We start from the raw sequence: 18,665 nt of genomic DNA, 5'->3' as shown, positions 1-18,665 counted from the left end.
CTGGATGTGACTCAAAATCAAAAAAAAAGTTCAGAGACTGGAGAACTAGTACAGAAGTTCCAGCCCTGTGGTGTTCCTGTATTCAATCCTTGACACCACAAATGTACCCTGAAACCCTGCAGGAGTGATCCCTGAGCATAGCCAGGCATGACCCAAAAACAAAAAACAAAAGGTTCACAAGGATAAGGACTATAATTGGTTTATTGATCCCATCACAGTGCCTGGAATATCTAGGAATGGCCAATCAATATTGTTGAGTCATTAAATGGTAATAGCACTTTGAAAGAACCAGGCCCTCTCTCCTATCCCCTCCACTCCTCCAGAGACCAAGGGTGATTTTTTATTTTTTTGTCCAGTAAAAAGCTGCCCTGTGATGTAAGAAAAACAGTTAATGAAAACCCTGGTAACGAAATCTTTGTTATAAAAGGCATTTCCTGGGGCCAGAGCGATAGCACAGCAGTAGGGTGTTTGCCTTGCATGTGGCTGACCCAGGACGAACCTGGGTTCTATCCCCGGTGTCCTATATGGTCCCCCAAGCCAGGAGTGATTTCTGAGTGCCTAGCCAAAAGTTACCCCTGAGCGTCACCCAGTGTGGCCCCCAAACCAAAAAATAAGTAAATAAATAAAAATAAAAGGCATTTTCTTTGGGCTGGAGCGATAGTACAGAGACTTTATTAGGCTCTGTGTTGGTGAGCCCTTCTTTGATCCCCAGCACCACATATGGTCTCTCAAGCACTATTAGGAGTCACTCCTGATCACTATCAGATGTGAGCCTCCCTCCTCTACACACACAATAAATAATAAGGAACTTTTCCTTTGTCTTATGAACAAGCTTGGAATATAGGTCAAATGACAGAGGCGGTGGCTTGGAAGTTTCAGTTGACAGAACAGGGCAGGTTCTCAGGACAACTGGTTGGACCAGTTTTGTCTGTCCTGGGGAGGAAGTTGTGGGGGTGTCCACAGTGGGTGCTCCCTACCCCCAGGGCTGCCAGCTGATGAGTCCCAGAGATTCTCAAGCCATTGGCTAGTGGTGGTCTGGGAAGTCAATAGATTGTCATGAGGGGTTATTTCTGCAAAGCAGCTGAGGTAAAGACTAGTGGCACAAGATAGGAACACAAGGCCCAGTTTCAGGGACTGCTGTGGAATCACACAAAATCAACTGAGGCCTAGGGAGGGACAAAGTCTGGTCCACGTTGTCATCCTGCAAATCTGGAGGAGATCCTGACTCCCAGATTACGGACTTTTCGGTGTCCATTCATTTATTCATTTGAGCAATGTTTACTGAGAATTTACTAAATGATAGGCCTAAGTTCTAGGTCTAAGTTCTGGGCCTAAGTTCTAGGCATTGTTGTATCTATCTGTTCTACAGTACAAAGGTCTGCAGATCTCCCCTTTGGAGGCAGCAGTAGATATGCCACAAACAAGCAAATAAGAAAATCATATAGTATGTTCGAAGGTACATATTGACGTACAGTCAGTCAATAAAAGGAAAGACAGAGGAGAGTTTAGGCGTAAGAGGGAGCAGCCTGGGAAGCTGGACACAGAAAGTCCTCAAGTGCAGGTTGGTCCTCAAGTGCTGGTTGCAAACCTGTACATGATCAGACAAATGGATATGGAGTAGGCCCTGTCATACACACACACACACACACACACACAATCAGCTCAAGTACAGGAACCCCCTCTTCACTGTAGCCCTGCCAGGTTGAGTCTGCCTACTCCCACTGATAACTTGGCCTTCCACCCAGGAGAGGGGGACATAGGATCAGTCCTTTTTTTTTTTTTTTTTTTTTTGGGTTTTTGGGCCACACCCAATTGACGCTCACTCCTGGATATGCGCTCAGAAATCGCTCCTGGCTTGGGGAGACCATATGGGATGCCGGGGGATCAAACCAAGGTCAGCCCGTCCTATGCTAGCGCTTGCAAGGCAGACACCTTACCTCTAGCGCCACCCCCAGGCCAGTCCTGAATGGCCATATCAGTTCACTTAATTGCTATGCTCATGGGTGCCCCTGTCTATTTATTCATTAATATGTAGGCAGGAACGAAACAGGTTGTCCTCATAGTAAGTATCTAAGCTTTATCCCTACAAGTTATGTGCTTTGGGGGTGGAGGGTTGTTTTTGGGCCTCACCCAGCACTGTTCAGGGCTTACTTCTGGCTCTGTACTCAGGATCACTCCTGGCAATGCTCCAGGGATCATATGGGATGAGCTTGACTCAGCTGCCTGTAAAGCAAGTGTCTTTTTACACTGTACTCTCTTTCAAATCCTAAGTCATGTGATTTTGAGTAAGCAGTTTCACTTCTCAGTTTCTCTATAGTGTTAATGTGAACATTGGGGACAGCAATAATGCCCACTTCGTGCAGTTGTATGAATCAAAGGAGATAATGCTGGGCCGGAGGGGTGGCGCTAATGGTAAGACTTCAAACACTAACCTAGGATGGACCTCAGTTTGATCCTCCCGTGTCCCATTTGGTCCCCAAGCCAGGGGCGATTTCTGAGCATATAGGGAGGAGTAGCCCCTGAGCATCACTGAGTGTGGCCCAAAAAACAAAAAGTCCAAAAAAAAAAAAAAAAAGAGAGAGAGAGAGAGAGAGATAATGCATGTAAAATGTTCGGCTTAGGAATTTTCTGAGTAATCAATAAAATGACATATAAGTGATCGATAATAATATTAAGTCAGGGATATAATTCAGAAGTCAGGAGTGATTACTTTGTGTTAATGCATCTTTAAGGAGGTTACTGTATAAATGGTAATGCATCTTGTTTTTTTTTATTTTTTGTTTGTTTTCTTTTTGGGCCACACCCGGTGATGCTCAGGGGTTACTCCTGACTATGCGCTCAGAAATCGCTCCTGGCTTGGGGGACCATATGGGATACCAGGGGATCAACCCGCAGTCTGGTCCTAGGCTAGCTTGGACAAGGCAAACACCTTGCCCCTTGCGCCAAAGCACCGGCCCCTGGTAATGCATCTTTAGGGAGTGATGACACCAGTCCATGGCTAATGGACTGGGACACGCCCCCCTGTAAAGGTCAATTGACCAGGTATAAAAGGAGAAGCCTGGCAGTAATACAGGGGCCCAGGATGATAACAAAGAAGTGCCTGCAGGCCAGGGGCCCTGGGGCCCAGCCCCCCTGTCTGGCCTAGCCTAATACACAGCATAAACAGCATTAGATAGGTGCACCTTGCTTCACTTTCTCTCTCTTTCTCTCCTCAGGAAATGCTCCTGGCCTTCCCGCACACCACTTAACAATGTGTGACAGGGAAGAGCGTTAGTATAGTGAGTAAGGCACTTCCCTTGCACCTGGCCAACCTCGGTTTATCCCTATAACCACATATGGTCATTATACACTGTATGTGAGCAACATTATATAGTATTTATCTTTTTTTTTTTTTTTTGGGCCACACCATATGGGACACCGGGATTCGAACTAACCACCTTTTGGTCCTGGATCGGCTGCTTGCAAGGCAAACACCGCTGTGCTATCTCTCCGGGCCCTATATGGTATTTATCTTTAACTTTCTAACTAGAACTTTTCTTTCTTTTGGAGTAAGAATTTGTGCCAGTCCCTGCTATTCTCAGGTCTAAGAATGGCTCAGGGCCATTCTTTTTTGTTGTTGTTGTTGTTTGCTTTCTTTGTTTTTATTTTGAAGCCAAACTTGTGGGGCTCAGGGGTTACTTCCTGGCTCTTTGCTCAGGAATCACTTTGGACAGGCTCTGTGAATCATATGGGATGCCTGGATTCAATCCAGGTTATCACATGCAAGGCAAACGCACTGCCCATTCCAGCACACAAACACACACACCATGGTTATTCTTTTTTTTTTTTTTTTGGTTTTTGGTTTTTGGGCCATACCCGGCGTTGCTCAGGGGTTCCTCCTGGCTGTCTGCTCAGAAATAGCTCCTGGCAGGCATGGGGGACCATATGGGATACCGGGATTCGAACCAACCACCTTAGGTCCTGGATCGGCTTCTTGCAAGGCAAACGCCACTGTGCTATTTCTTCGGGCCCACCACCATGGTTATTCTTGATGGTGCTTAGGACTTACTGAGTACATATGGTGATCAGGGAGACTATATGTGGTGTCTGAAATTGAACCAGAATCAGCTACATGCAAAGCAAGTGCCTCAACTACTAGCATTTTAGCCCTTAGAACTTCTCTTAGCTGTGATCAGGGATAAATTTCTGGTAGTGCTATGGGAAGTGTATACAGGCTGTAGACAGTCTGGGACTGAATCAGGGTCAGTAGCATGCAAGGCAGTGTCTTAACTTCTGCTCTATCTCTCCACTTTCCTACCCCTCATTGATCCTTTCTTAACTCAATAATAGTTCAAGTAACCCACACTTGTTTTTTTGTTTTTGTTTTTGTGGTTTTTGGGTCACACCTGGCAGTGCTCAGGGGTTATTCCTGGCTTCATGCTCAGAAATTGCTCTTGGCAGGCACGGGGGACCATATGGGACGCCGGGATTCGAACCGATGACCTTCTGCATGAAAGGCAAACGCCTTACCTCCTTGCTATCTCTCCGACCCCTCTGTTTTGTTTTTGGGTCACACCCGTTTGATGCTCAGGGGTTACTCCTGGCTATGCGCTCAGAAATCGCCCCTGGCTTGGGGGGACTGTATGGGACGCCAGGGGATCGAACCGAGGTCCGTCCTACGCTAGCACTTGCAAGGCAGACACCTTACCTCTAGTGCCACCTTCCCGGCCCCAGCCCACACTTGTTGATTAGGATCGGTACTCAATATTTTTTTTTTGGGGGGGGTTTTGGGCCACACCCATTTGACGCTCAGGGGTTACTCCTGGCTATGCGCTCAGAAGTCGCTCCTGGCTTGGGGGACCATATGGGACACCGGGGGATCGAACCGCGGGCGGTCCGTCCTAGGCTAGTGCTGGCAAGGCAGACACCTTACCTTTAGCGCCACCGCCCGGCCCAGGATCGGTACTCAATATTAAATATGTTTTCTGCTGTCATATTTTCAAGGTATTTTTCTGGGTTCCCAGAGTTAAGACATAAGGGGACTCACAGAACTATGGAGCAGATGTTGGTGAGACCTGCAGACCTACCTGTTCATCTATTTGGGTCAGAGCTCAAAGCTAACCTGGTACCTGAGTGTCAGGTTGCAGCATTTTATAAGAGGGGTGGAGCAGATTAATGAGATGTGGAGGGATTTTATGTACCCAAAAGGTACCTTGATTGTAGTTTCCTTATTTTCTTTTATTGTTTGTTTTGATAAAAACATTATAATATCATAGTTACAAAATAAACACAACTGTGAAATACATTTCACAATTCATGTTGCTGTGAATTCTCGACAGTTTCTAGACTGTCTCTCACATTTGAACATTTTTTTTATAACCTGGAATTAATTTTTCCACCTTCTGAGATGGGATAGCTTGTGGGTTCAGGCTGGAGTTATGGCAAAGTCTAGCAACAACAATCTCCAAGGACTTTGTCACACCATTGTCTCTCCATTCCAATTCTTAGCTCTGTGCTCAGGAGTGACCGGTGGAAATGCTCAAGAAACCATATGCATAGCTGGAGACTGAATTGGAAGGATGCAAGGCAAGCAACTTAACTTTGTTCCCTGTCCCCAGGATGTTTTTATATACAGGTAGATCTAGTCTGAGGATATAAGACTCATATACACATGGGCCCGGAGAGATAACACAGCGGCGTTTGCCTTACAAGAAGCCAATCCAGGACCAAAGGTGGTTGGTTCGAATCCTGGTGTCCCATATGGTCCCCCGTGCCTGCCAGGAGCTATTTCTGAGCAGACAGCCAGGAGTAACCCCTGAGCACCGCCGGGTATGGCCCAAAAACCAAAAAGCAAAAAAAAAAAAAAAAAAAGACTCATATACACAAAAATAATATTAGGAAAAATCTCTCATGTATTTGAAATTGTTTCCAAGAAACTTCACATCTCTGAAAGATCCAGGAAGGCTCAAAGAGTCTTTGAGAACCCATGGTTTTGTTCATTGGAACACACTTCAGATGATCTGGCTCACTGTTTTCAAGCAAGGCTAACATATGCCAAAGAATGAAAGCAACAAATTCGAATGGTGGGAGAAGGTACCAGCTGTAGCCTCATTACTAATGGATGGAAAATTGATTAATGACAGTAAAGGAGAGAGAAAACAACCATCTAGGTCAACGTGCTGCAGGAGAAAACCCACAATATTTTTATTTTTTAAAGTTCTGGGTCTCTGCTGGGTTTTATTATTATTGTGCATAACAAAGGAATAAAATACAGAATTTGTTTGTTTCAATCCAACTACACTCACGACTTACTCTTGGCTTTGTGATCAGAGATCACATCTGGCAATGCTCAGAGGACCCTATGCAGTTCTGGGGATAGAGCTTGGGTCAGTTTTATACAAAGCAAAAGTGCCTTACCTGCTATACTATCATCCCGATCCCTATGTAGTTAACTTCTAATAGCAGGTGTAACGACAGCTTAGAACAATAGGTTAGTCAGAACAACAGCTTCTAACAACAAAAAAGAACCTGTTAGACAAAGAATAATAAAGGTTTTTCAGGTAGAGATAACAGGAAAAAACAAACAAACAAATAGGACTAATTAGTTAGCCATTCATTTTCTGAGTCTTGGTTTCCTCTCTGCTACAAAATGAGAAAGGTATCATTTGTAACACTGTGAATAGTATATGTTGTTATGCATAGAAAAAACTTTTGACATAGCCTAGATCCAACGAGATTGCTGTATTTTCAAAGACTGGTTCTTCCTTTCTTGGCCTTCTACTCGCGCTAGCCTGGGTTCCAAGGAGACTACATTTCCCATCATGCAAGCTGCCCTTTAACCCACAGTAGCGTCCAAAAGCCGCGCCGCCGACCGCTCCCAGCCGGAAGACTACAACTACCGGCATGCGGCGCGCCTCCTTCCCTTTGGATTTGCGGTCCAGAGCGCGCGTTGCCCTCTGGGAGCCGTAGTCCCCGGCGCGTTGCCCTGACGCCAGCGGGCCTTGGGAGGTGGCGCGGCCGGGCCCAGTAGTGGGGCGGAGGCGGCGAGAGGCCTGCGGCGGGGAGCGGCGGGGAGCGGCGGTGCCGGGAGCAGGCGCCGGAGCCGAGCCGAGCCGAGCCGAGCCGAGCCGGAACGGGCCTGGGCGCAGGCCAGGCCGGCGCGGCGAAGCAGCCACCATGTCGGTGTTCGGGAAGCTGTTCGGGGCTGGCGGGGGCAAGGCGGGCAAGGGCGGCCCGACCCCGCAGGAGGCCATCCAGAGGCTGCGGGACACCGAGGAGATGCTCAGCAAGAAGCAGGAATTCCTGGAGAAGAAGATCGAGCTGGAGCTCACGACCGCCAAGAAGCACGGCACCAAGAACAAGCGCGGTGAGCTGGCCAGCCCTGCCCCGTGGGCCCGGCTCCCGGGGCCCAGCTGGGCTCCCCCACCTGCTCCCCCAGGGTCACAACCCTGCAACTTGGTGCTGGGCCCTTCCAGGCCCGGGACCCCCCTCGTGGGCGACCCCCCTTCCAGCTCCGCCGCCTGATCCCCCTTTCCAGCCGGCTCCCCCGAACGGGGCAGGCCCCTGGGAACCCTATTTCCACCCCGCACCTCGCTCTCTTAACCTTTTCTCCTCTTCTTCCTCCTTTCTCTCCCGATCTGGGGGTGTCAGCGGGGGGCTGACTCGTTTCTGGGGGAACCTTTTCTGGAAGTCTTTTTTCCCCATGCCGAAGAGAGTAGAAGGACAAGAAAAGAAAAGGACCAGTCTTTTCAAACACAGCAATTACCGTGCATCTAGGCTCTGTCAAAAGTTCTTTCTATGCATGATCGCATATACTATTCACAGGGTTACACATAATACCGTTCTCATTTTGTAGGAGAGGAAATTAACCTGCTCATCTTGCCCTCGACACCCCCTCCTGAGAACCCCCTTGGTGGCCTGCCCTCTGGCCTGCCCCTCTGGCCTGGCTTGGTCTGGCCTGGCCTAGCCCAGGCTCGGTGCCTGTCAGTTCTCTCTCCTTAAGCACTCCTGGATGGAGACTGGAATGGAGTTGGGGTTCGGGGTGTGAGTCCCGCCTCACTCTTGTGAGCTAACTTGATCAAGTTGCTGCCTGCCTCTGGGACCCCGCAACTTTGTGCCTGGTGCCCAGCCAGGCTCCGGCCTTCGTGGGGTCCACGTCCGCAGTGCTTTCCTGGTTGTCTGAGTCACTTCTGCTGGCCTCCTGGCCACAGCTTATCTGAGCTCCACAAACGCAAGCCAGCCTCTGCCCTGTGTGTGACTCACCTCCATCAAGGAACTGAACCGGGATTTTCACAACCACACACAACCCCATTTCTGTTTCCTTCCCAGATCTCCCCTTCTACCCACCGGCCACCCCGCAGGGGTCCTCTAAGTGAACCATGAGAGGGAGGCATCTTTCAGGACAGGACCCCTTAATGTTTGGTTTTCTGGGCCAGTACTTCTTGTAAAGCGAGGTGAACGGGGCAAAATGACAGCTGTAAAAGCTATTTGGAAGTAATCGCTCTCTTGTCACCAGGCCATCTCCTCCTTCCAGAAGGAGGTGAGAGGGGCTTAGGGGCCACATGAACAAGAATTGGAGGCCAAGTTTTAAGTTGGCTCATCATCAGCTCTGTGACCTTGAGCGGATTTACCTTCCTGGAAGGAAGGCCCTTCCTTGGATTTGCAGTGGCAAGCATAGAGAGGGAGCTACATGCTACATGGATGCTTTCTTTGTTTAACAGAACACCCAAGAAGTCCCATCTAGTGGGTTCGCTTCTTGTAGGTTCCTTGGAAGGTATTTGTGTGCTTACTGCCGACACTGTATTCTCAGAGTGAAAAAAATATAGTTTCCACCTTAAGTGAGGGGGAAGACAGAAAAGGCCAGGGAAATGGGAGAGGAAAATAAAGTCCAGAGAGTAGTGTTAACCAGAGAACCCAGGCTGGCTAGAGTGATGGGCAGGAAGAGGCGTGGCTTTGGAGAGGAAAGGTTTTTCTCTCTCTTAAAATGTTTGTTTTGAGCCTGGAAAAGGAACTAGAACTGAGGTGATACTAGAAGTTAGTGGAGGAGCTGACCTTGCAGATAGAAGGGCTGATGGATGGTTGGCTTGCCCTCTCAGATTGAATAGGAAAATGGGGTGAAGTAAAGGGGTTGGGAGTGGACGTTGAACTTCCAGGTAAAGAGTGTAGGTTTTATTGCAGGTGGCTGGGAGGGTGTTGGAGAGTGTTGCCCTGAAGCGTGTCCTGATTGTCTGTGGAAGTTTCAGGGACCATCTGGCCACTTTTTGGAAAGGAGAGGAAGTAGGGTGGGATGGCAGGGTGGTGGTGGTGAGAGGGAGCAAGGGAGCAAGGAGACCGAGAGGAGGGAGTTGCTGGCTTCGTAGGTAATAGCATCCACTGGACATAGACTCCAGGTTGTAGTGCTGTGATTGGAAAGCAGGAGGTTAGATTTCATTGCCTCTACCTTTTTTCTCTCCATGACTCTTTCTCTATTAAGATGTTAGATTTCCCATAGAAATCAGAGCCCCTGTTTTTACCAGTCTGCAATTTGAATGCTTTGCCCTTTGCAGGGTGGTGGAGGAGGGCCTTTTGCTTCAACTCCCATCGAGTCGGCAATTCTGTGATTTGTTGGTCTGCAGGTGGTTTATTTATTTATTTTTTTTACAGTTGAGAGATTATTAAATTGGCTTTTAAGAGGCTTGGAGAGAGACTACCAGCAGATTGTTGGGGGCCAATCTCTTAGTTGTAATGACGTTGTTGGATGGAGCCTGTCTTCTGAAATTTGCCTGTGAGGAAATGAGCTATTATTACCTGCCCTTCTTTTTTTTTTTTTTTTTTTTTTTAGTATCCTCTGGGAAAAAGATCTGTACTGCTTTGAGGTGGTAAACACCATTATCTGCCATTCATTTAGTCACTCTCTCAGGATCAAGGGGCAGAAACTTTGAAATATAGACAATGTGGGGGCCGGGAAGGTGGCGCTAGAGGTAAGGTGTCTGCCTTACAAGCGCTAGCCAAGGAACGGACCGCGGTTCGATCCCCCGGCGTCCCATATGGTCCCCCCAAGCCAGGGGCGATTTCTGAGCACATAGCCAGGAGTAACCCCTGAGCGTCAAACGGGTGTGGCCCAAAAACCAAAAAAAAAAAAAAAAAAAAAAAAAAAAAAGAAATATAGACAATGTGGCTGTCCTCCATCACTCTGTCTCTCTGTCTCTATCTCTCTCACACTCTCTCAATCTGTTGTTGTGTTGAGAAGTTTTGGTGACAGAGGTCAAGAAATGCTTTCAGAGAGACTGAGAAGGGCCAACAAGGAGTTTGGGGAGCAGTGAGTGTGGGGTGGAGTCCCCTGTAGCTTTTAGACCTTGACCTGGAAGTGCTGTGCAGTAGTTGACTATATTAAAGCTGAAGATACAGATCAGCTTAGACTTTCAAAAGGGCAGCATAAAAAGTAGATACCAACAAGGAAGGACTGGAGGTGGTTAACAAGTAAAGGGTAAGGATAAAATGGAGTTCAGTGGTAGAACATTTGCTTTGCAGGTAAGAAGTTTGATTTTCATTAGAGTACTAAAATCTACCTTATTGGATTAAATAACATTAGCAAAGCTCTTAGCAAGTGTCTACCTTATAGTATGTGAACAATAAAAGCTTGTATTACCATTATTCTTAGGAGATTCACAATCATTCAGGTACAACAAAGGGTTTAGAGTTGAAGCATGGAAAATCAGACAAGAAATAAGCAGGCCAGAGACTTCTGAAGGAGAATCAAATGAAATGTTGATTCAGAGGAACTGTGGGCAGGGTGGAGGAGGAGGAGTTAAAGATGATTTCTAAGCTTACAACTCAAGACATTTGAGTGACTAATGATGCCACGAGACAGGGCAGGGAACCCAGTGAGGAAGCAATACGTCATAATTGTGTGAGCAACAACTTCATCTTTTTTTTTTTTTTTTGGTTTGTTTCTGTTTTTGGGTCACACCCGGCAGTGCTCAGGGGTTATTCCTGGCTCTATGCTCAGAAATCGCTCCTGGCAGGCTTGGGGGATATATGGGATGCCGGATTCGAACCATCATCCTTCTGCATGCAAGGCAAAAACACCTTACCTCCATGCTATCTCTGGCCCAATTTCATAATTTTAAAGTGCTTTGAAGTTTGGGAAAGTGTCTTTTTTTTGGTTTTGTTTGTTTTTTGTTTTTGTTTTGTTTTGTTTTTTTTTTTTGGTTTTTGGGCCACACCCTGTGACGCTCAGGGGTTACTCCTGGCTATGCGCTCAGAAGTTGCTCCTGGCTTCTTGGGGGACCATATGGGACGCCGGGGGATCGAACCGCGGTCCGTCCTAGGCTAGCGCAGGCAAGGCAGGCACCTTACCTCCAGCGCCACCGCCCGGCCCCTGTTAAAGAGTTTTGAGGTCTGGAAAAGTTCTTTCCCCTCTAAGTCTCACAGCATGCCCTGAGCTGGTGAACTCCTTGGAGCCAATGTGATTGTCCTACTCATCACTGTGTCTGAGAACTGGCCACAGTCCCTGCATTGTGGCTAATGCTCAGTGAGGGCTTCCTGAATGAATGAAAAGCCTTTTATTTTGTCTTTGGGCCATACCTGGTGATGCGAAGGGATTACTCCTGACTCTGCACTCAGGAATTTCTCCTGGCAGGGCTCAGGATAACATATGGGATATATGCTCGGGATCAAACTCTGGTCGGCCACATGTGGCAGAAGCGCTACCCACTGTGCTTTTTTTCCGCCCCTGAAAAAATCTTGTGTATATTTCATGTTGTTGTTTGTTCCAGCCCCTGAAAACAATCTTGTGTATGCTTTATGTTGTTGGGCAAATGGAAAAATGAGACCCAAGAGAATGTCGATGTAACTCGACTCAGTCTAGTTCTTAAGGCACCTTGACATCTTGTGATAGTTTTACTCTCATGGTGGCTGAAGGCATCAGCATTATCTTGGTTGGTCTTCAACTCATTAAATGCATACCTGTGCAAGGTGTGGTGCTGAGTCGGGGAGAAAGAACAGGTCCTACACTGTGAATGTGTAGCCAGCGTGGGTGCTGTCTTTGTTGATGCTCCCCCTTGAATCAGATCTCTGAAGCTCTCATGGATTCTGTACAGTGTATGCCTCAGTGGTGTCAAGTAGAAACTTACAATAATAACAAAATTCTGACTGCGCATTTTTGCTTGTTTGTTTATTTGTGTCTGGGCCTCACCTTTAGGCTGATTCTCTGGCTCTTATCACACTTTCCACATTGCCTTTCTTCTTTTGGCAGCGTATTGGTAGGTGACCTTTCTTTAATCTATATCACTTCTTGTTTGATTTTTTAAAATCATTCCCCCCACATCAAGACCCTCAATCTTGGGGCCGGGAAGGTGGCGCTACAGGTTAGTTGTCTGCCTTGCAAGTGGATGGACCGCGGTTCGATCCCCCGGTGTCCCATATGGTCCCCCCAAGCCAGGGGTGATTTCTGAGCACATAGCCAGGAGTAACCCCTGAGCGTCAAAAGGGTGTGGCCCAAAAACCAAAAAAAAAAAAAAAAAAAAAGACCCTCAATCTTCATGTTTAATATATTTTCTTGTTGGCATGTGGTTGGCACTTCAACTGTCACATGTCCAGTGCTGGAAATGTAGAGGTCAAATGGTCTCTTCCAGTCAAAGAACATTTTTAAAGCAGTTTATTTACTTATTGATTGATTGATTGGTTTTTGGGCCACACCAGGTAATGCTCAGGGGTTACTGTCTGGCTCTGTGCTCAGAAATTGTTCCTGGCAGGCTCAGGGACCATATGATATGCCAGGAATAAAACCCAGGTCCGTCCAGGTTGGCCACATGCAAGGCAAATGCCCTTCGACTGTTTTATTTCTCCAGCCCCCCAGTTAAAGAACTTAAATATCATTTTTTTAAGCCAGTCAAATTGAGCAGTGGGGGTTTATATACCAACTTTTGTGATACTAACGTTAATAAGTTCTTATAAGCCACTACCATTGGACCAGCCTAAATATCATTTCTTTTCTTTTCTATAAAGGGTTGGCCATATGCAAGAAAAGTGCCCTACCTACTATACTATCTCTCTGGCCCATCTCTCTCTCTCTCTTTTTCTCTCTTTAAAAAATAGAGCCACATCCCATGCTGCTGCTGAGTGGCAATGGGGCCCAGCATTCAACATACTGAACAGAAACCCAGCTACAAACTTTTTTTTTTTTTTTTGGTTTTTGGGCCACACCCAGCAGTGCTCAGGGGTTACTCCTGGCTGTCTGCTCAGAAATAGCTCCTGGCAGGCACGGGGGACAATATGGGACACCGGGATTCGAACCAACCACCTTTGGTCCTGGATCGGCTGCTTGCAAGGCAAACGCCGCTGTGCTATCTCTCCGGACCCTGCTACAAACATTTTTGTAATCATGGTGCTTAGAGATATTAATTTTTATTTTATTTTATTTTATTTTATTTTATTTTATTTTATTTTATTTTTTTGGTTTTTGGCTCACTCCCGGCAGCGTTCAGGAGTTACTCCTGGCTCTATGCTCAGAAATCACTCCTGGAAGGCCCGGGGGACCAAATGGGATGCTGGGATTCGAACCACCATCCTTCTGCATGTAAGGCAAACACCTTACCTCCATGTTATCTCTCCGGCCCCCAGAGATATTAATTTTAAAAAATCATACTGGACAGTTTAGTGCTGGAGTTTGGGGTATGTCAAGCATTCGTACTGGGAAACAGTCTCAAGGTCTTTTACATGCTAAACATGTGTTCTACCACTTGAGTTCTCAACCCAGACCCAAATTCTCTTGAGGCATTGTAGCTAGTTATGAAATACTGCTCTAAGTTGTTGAGTTCCCTTTGCCCTGTTTTGGTTTTGATTTGACGGTATTGCACCTGGTAGTTTTGTTTTTGTTTTTGTTTTTGTGGCACTGCATCTGGTGCTTGGTGAAACATTCCTATGATGCTGGGGTGGCGGGCTTATGGTGGTGGGATTGAAGTTGGGCCTCCTGTGTGTAAAGCATGTATTCAACCCATGAGCTTTTTCCCTGTTTTAGGGGAAAAGGGGCCTTTTCCTCTTTGTTTAATAGATAAAAACAGTTTGTGCAAAGTAGAACATTTTACTGTAACAAGAAAATTGTGTGAGATTTGGAAATGGAGACAGGGTATCTCAAATAACCGTACACTGGCACATTTCTCATGAATTTATGGATGCAAATCAATTCATTTACAGGTTAATTTAGGTTCAACTCAAAAGTGTCTGATGGATACAGAGAGGCCAGGCACTCAAGGGAAATATATCTTCATTAAATTCTGTTCGTTGCTAGTCAGGATGGCTCTCTCATGTTTAATAAAGTCCCTGTAAAACGCTAGCATGTAGAAAGACATCTTAATAAGTGAGATTTATAGGGAATGTGGCCTTTTGGTGCTCCGAAATCAAGGGATCAGGTTGAAAAGCACAGCGTCTTCATGGTACAGGAACCAGCAGGCTCCTTCTCTCAGAGGATGGAAAAATCCAAAATCCACCTTGGGAACTGAGAGCTGGATTTGTCCTTGGTGATGCTTGTTTCTTATTGGAAGCAGTGGTTGGCCTAATTGGGTTTGGTTTGTTTCTTAAGACAGATGGAGTGTCAGAGAGGCCTTATGTGTTGCCTCTGCGAACATGATGGTGCCTTTGATTCAAAATGACAACATTCCCCCCCCCCCTTTTTTTTTTTGCCCCATTTAGAAATAAGATCAGATGTTTTAAAGTGTCTGCCAATATGAGGATGTAGTGAGGAAGGAACTTTCATCCACTGCTGGTGGAATTGCTGCCTTGTCCAACCCCTTGGGAAGACAGTATGGAGGGTTCTCAATAAACTAAAAATTGAGCTGCCGTAAGAACCAGCAATCCTTGATTCAGTGTATGTCTGAATGAAACCCAACTATGAAGGATTTTGTAAATCACAATGGTTTCAATAAAATAAAATAAAGTGTCTGCCAATAGGTTTATACTGTGATTTGAAGTTCAAGATAGATTTTGTTTTATTTAATTTTTTTTCTTTGTTTCTGAGCCACACCTGGCCATGCTCAGGGGTTAATCCTGGGTCTGCATTCAGGAATCACTCATGGTGGTGCTTTGGGGATAGTACGGGGACTGAACATACATACATATGTATGCAAGGCAAATGCCTACCTGCTGTACTATAGAGTTTGTTTAGATTTAGTTCACTGAATGTGAGAACTTTTCAGTAGATTTTTGTTTGTGAGCCACACTTGGCAATGTTCTGTGGCTGCTCCCAGCTTGATATTTAGTTTGCTCCTGTTGTACTTAGGGGATCTAGTGGTACCAGTGATAGAACCCATTCTCTTTTGTGTGAAGTATGCACACCTAGCCCTTTGAGCTGTCTCCCCAACCTCTGGACTTTTTGTTGTTGTTGTTGTTGTTGTGGTTTAGTTTTTGCAGTGCCAGGGAGTGAATGCAGAACTTCACACATATAGGGCAAGTTCATTTCCACTGAGCAACATCCTCTGAACCAGTCTGTTTTTGCTCAGGGAAGTGTTAAGTTGTTCTCAGTTGAGTTTGGGTGTGGAGAAAGGTCCTGAAAAATAGCCTTGAAGATTTGTGCAAGCCATACTTTTTTTTTCGCCCCCGTGGAGTGTCCACACCTCTTAGTGCTCAGGATTTACTCCTAGTTTTGTGCTCAGGGATCACTCCTAGCAGGGCTTGGGGAACTGTATGGAGTGCCAGAGATAGACCCTAGGCTAGGCACTTGCAAGGCAAATTCCTTAACTACCATATTATCTCTCTGGTTCAGTCTCTTAGAGCCAGGACTTAAGGAGTTCCTCTAGGTAGCAAGATTTATGAAAACTTGGACTTTGTGCACAGAATTATTTTGTTTTGTGTTTGTTTGTTTTGTCTTTAAAAAATGAGAGAGAGAGAGAGGGGAGAGAGAGAGAGAGGATATTCAAAAACAGTAATCACCTTTGATGGTCATTTTGAGGATGGATGCTTATATTTAGAAGGAAAATTTGAGCATTAGCGCATGGTAGGGCATTTGCCTTTCACGTGGCAGACCCAGGACAGACCTGGGTTCGATTCTCAGAATCCCATATGGTCCCCCAAGCCTGCCAGTAGCGATTTCTGAGCATAGAGCCAGGAGTAACCCCTGAGTACCGCTGGGTGTGACCCAAAAACCAAAAAATAAAGAAAATGAAAAGAGAGAGAGAGGAAGGAAGGAAGAAAATTTGAACATAGCAGCAGGAAACTATAGCCCTCACTGAATATAGTACTGGCCTGTTTGATCCAAGTTTACAGATATTTGTTGCATTTCTTCTTGGAAGCAGGTGGCCTGTTGTATATGAGAAAGATGACTGTTTGAATGCCAGCTCTGCTACTGTTCTGCAGTACTTGGGCTGTTTCTTACTTTGGTTTCCCCACTTATGAGAAGAGATATGCCCACTTCCATTTTAAGGTTATTGTGCCCTGCAGAAACTTGCAGTAGTAAATGTGTCTCAGGACTTACGCACAATAAGAATGTAAAGATGAATAAGACATCATCACTGTCTTGGGCCAGGGAGGCAGCTTAGTGGTAGAATTTTTGTCTTGTGGTCTTATGTGGGGCCTTTGATTTTATCCCTATCAAGTCTCCCACACCCCAAGATACCACCCTACTTTCTCCCAGTAATGGCTCTCAGTCAGTTGAGGAGAAACCGTCCAGGTACAAGTAATCGATTAAAGGCAAGTGGTGAGCATAAATGAGGAGTTAAAGGAAAGCACCTGTGAGAGATGAATTCCTCTGTGATGGTTGTCAGATTCATTTCACCCAACCACCCAGGTTCTCTGTACAGTATTGGCGCCTCTTTGCCTGACCCTGACCCACTTGCTGGCAGGATTTATGGTAGGTGTGCTCTCTAGCCTCTCATGCTACAAGCAGAGTCTTAAAGCTCTACCTTACAATCATCTTTGTTCTATTTTTGTTTTGGTCTTTGGGTCACATCCCATGGCGCCCTGGGGTTCCTTCTGGATCTGAGCTCAGAAATCGCCCCTAGCAGGCTCAGGGGACCATATAGGGTGCCAGGAATCAAACCAGGATCCGTCCTGGGTTGGCCTCATGGAAGGTAAACGCCCTATCGCTGTGCTATGTCTCCGGCCCCAAGATCATCTTTCTTATTTGGAACTGAGCTTGTTCTTCCTGGGATGCCTACCTCCTCCTGTACAGTTAGGGCTAGTGGAAAGAATGTGCAAACTAGAATTATAAATCTAGGGGCAAGACCTACTTTGACATTGACCTTTGTGAACGTTTTTTCTTTATTGAAAAAATACTGCTAATTCTGCCTCTTGGGACTGGAGAGTGGTCTAATTGCCTTCAATTTGAGATTAGGAAATACCATGCTTCTGTTTCAAGAGTGCACTTCTCTAGGACAGATCTGCCCTGTTCTGTTGACTACTCTATGATTTCCATTCTGTTCTTTCTTTGTTACCCTCTCAGTGGTCCTCAAATGATGGCCCGCGGGCCACATATTGTATTTGTATCTGTTTTGTTTCTTCATTGCAAAATAAGATATATGCAGTGTGCATAAGAATTCGTTCATCAGTTTTATTTTTACTAGAGTCAGACCCTCCAATGGTCTGAGGGACAGTGAACTGGCCCCTGTTTAAAAAGTTTGAGGACCCCTGCATGTGTCCCTAGTTGACAGTGTTGCTTTTGAAGTAGAGAGTGGGCAGAGCTGAATATTCTGAATATTTCAGCCAGCGTCTGGGCCGCATAGTCAAAGAACAAACAGGTGTGGTCTTCTGCGAAGGAATTAATTTGGTTTCCTTGCTTTGACTTTGACTTTGATGTCACTAGAACTAAAAAAAATTACTTTTATTGTTTTTTGACTACCTCTGGTGATGCTCAGGGTGTACATCTGACTCTGTGCAGGAGTAACCCCTGAGGTTACTCAGGGATCATAGGTGGTTTCGGGGATTAAATTGAGGTTGGCTGCATGCAAAGCAAGTGCATTAACCTCTGTACTGTCTTTACAGTCTACATTAAAAACTACAACAATAACATTTGTCTGAAGAAATAGTACTGTGCGTAAGGTGCTTGCTTTGCATGTGGCTGAGACCTATGTTCCATCCCCATATCCCATATGTATTCTCTATGGTCACCCCACCAGGAGTGATCCCTTAGTGCAAGTCCCTGAGTGCATGGCCCCATACAACTCCCTGTCCCCCCAAAAATAAAAGAAGCAAAACAAACAAACAAAAAAACAAAAATAACCCAAGGCAGAATCATATACTTGGGCAGAAAAGGCCAAAAAGATCAGTAACTAAACTTTTTTTTTTTTTGGTTTTTGGGCCACACCCAGTGGTGCTCAGGGGTTACTCCTGGCTGTCTGCTCAGAAGTAGCTCCTGGCAGGCACTGGGGACCATATGGGACACTGGGATTCGAACCAACCACCTTTGGTCCTAGATCGGCTACTTGCAAGGCAAACACCACTGTGCTATCTCTCCGGGCCCGTAACTAAACTTCTGATTTTGGAATATAGTCTCATGCTGAGCAAAACCAATAGCTCTGTTCAGTGGGAGGAAACTAACTCTTCAGCCTGTTCTGCTAAACCCCAGGTTTGGCAGCCAGAGCAACTTGGTACCTGTTTTGTTTGTTTGCTGTGGGGTGGAGAATGTGAAAGAAAAAAAAGGGGCTGGAGTGATAGCACCAGGGGTAAGGTGTTTGCCTCACATGTGGCCGACCCGAGTTTAATCCCCAGTATCCCAG

At 46.1% G+C, this 18,665-nt stretch overlaps 1 protein-coding gene across 3 annotated transcripts in view; it reads left to right on the top strand.

The window, feature by feature from the left end:
- The first annotated feature begins 6,999 nt into the window (after window positions 1-6,999).
- CHMP4B (charged multivesicular body protein 4B) overlaps window positions 7,000-18,665 on the top strand; it is a 54,526-nt gene continuing 42,860 nt past the window's right edge. The window contains exons 1-2 of one of the 3 annotated variants that reach the window (XM_049779373.1): window positions 7,000-7,095; window positions 7,133-7,345. In XM_049779373.1, the coding sequence (XP_049635330.1) occupies window positions 7,156-7,345 (190 nt within the window). In that variant the 5' untranslated portion in view covers window positions 7,000-7,095; window positions 7,133-7,155. Of the gene's footprint in view, window positions 7,101-7,132; window positions 7,346-18,665 lie in introns of all 3 variants that reach the window. The other 2 variants (XM_049779374.1, XM_049779375.1) reach the window with 2 other exon arrangements.

Source organism: Suncus etruscus, chromosome 9 (assembly GCF_024139225.1).
Source record: "Suncus etruscus isolate mSunEtr1 chromosome 9, mSunEtr1.pri.cur, whole genome shotgun sequence".
Lineage (NCBI taxonomy): Eukaryota > Metazoa > Chordata > Mammalia > Eulipotyphla > Soricidae > Suncus > Suncus etruscus.
This window is presented reverse-complemented; position numbering and strand designations above follow the sequence as displayed.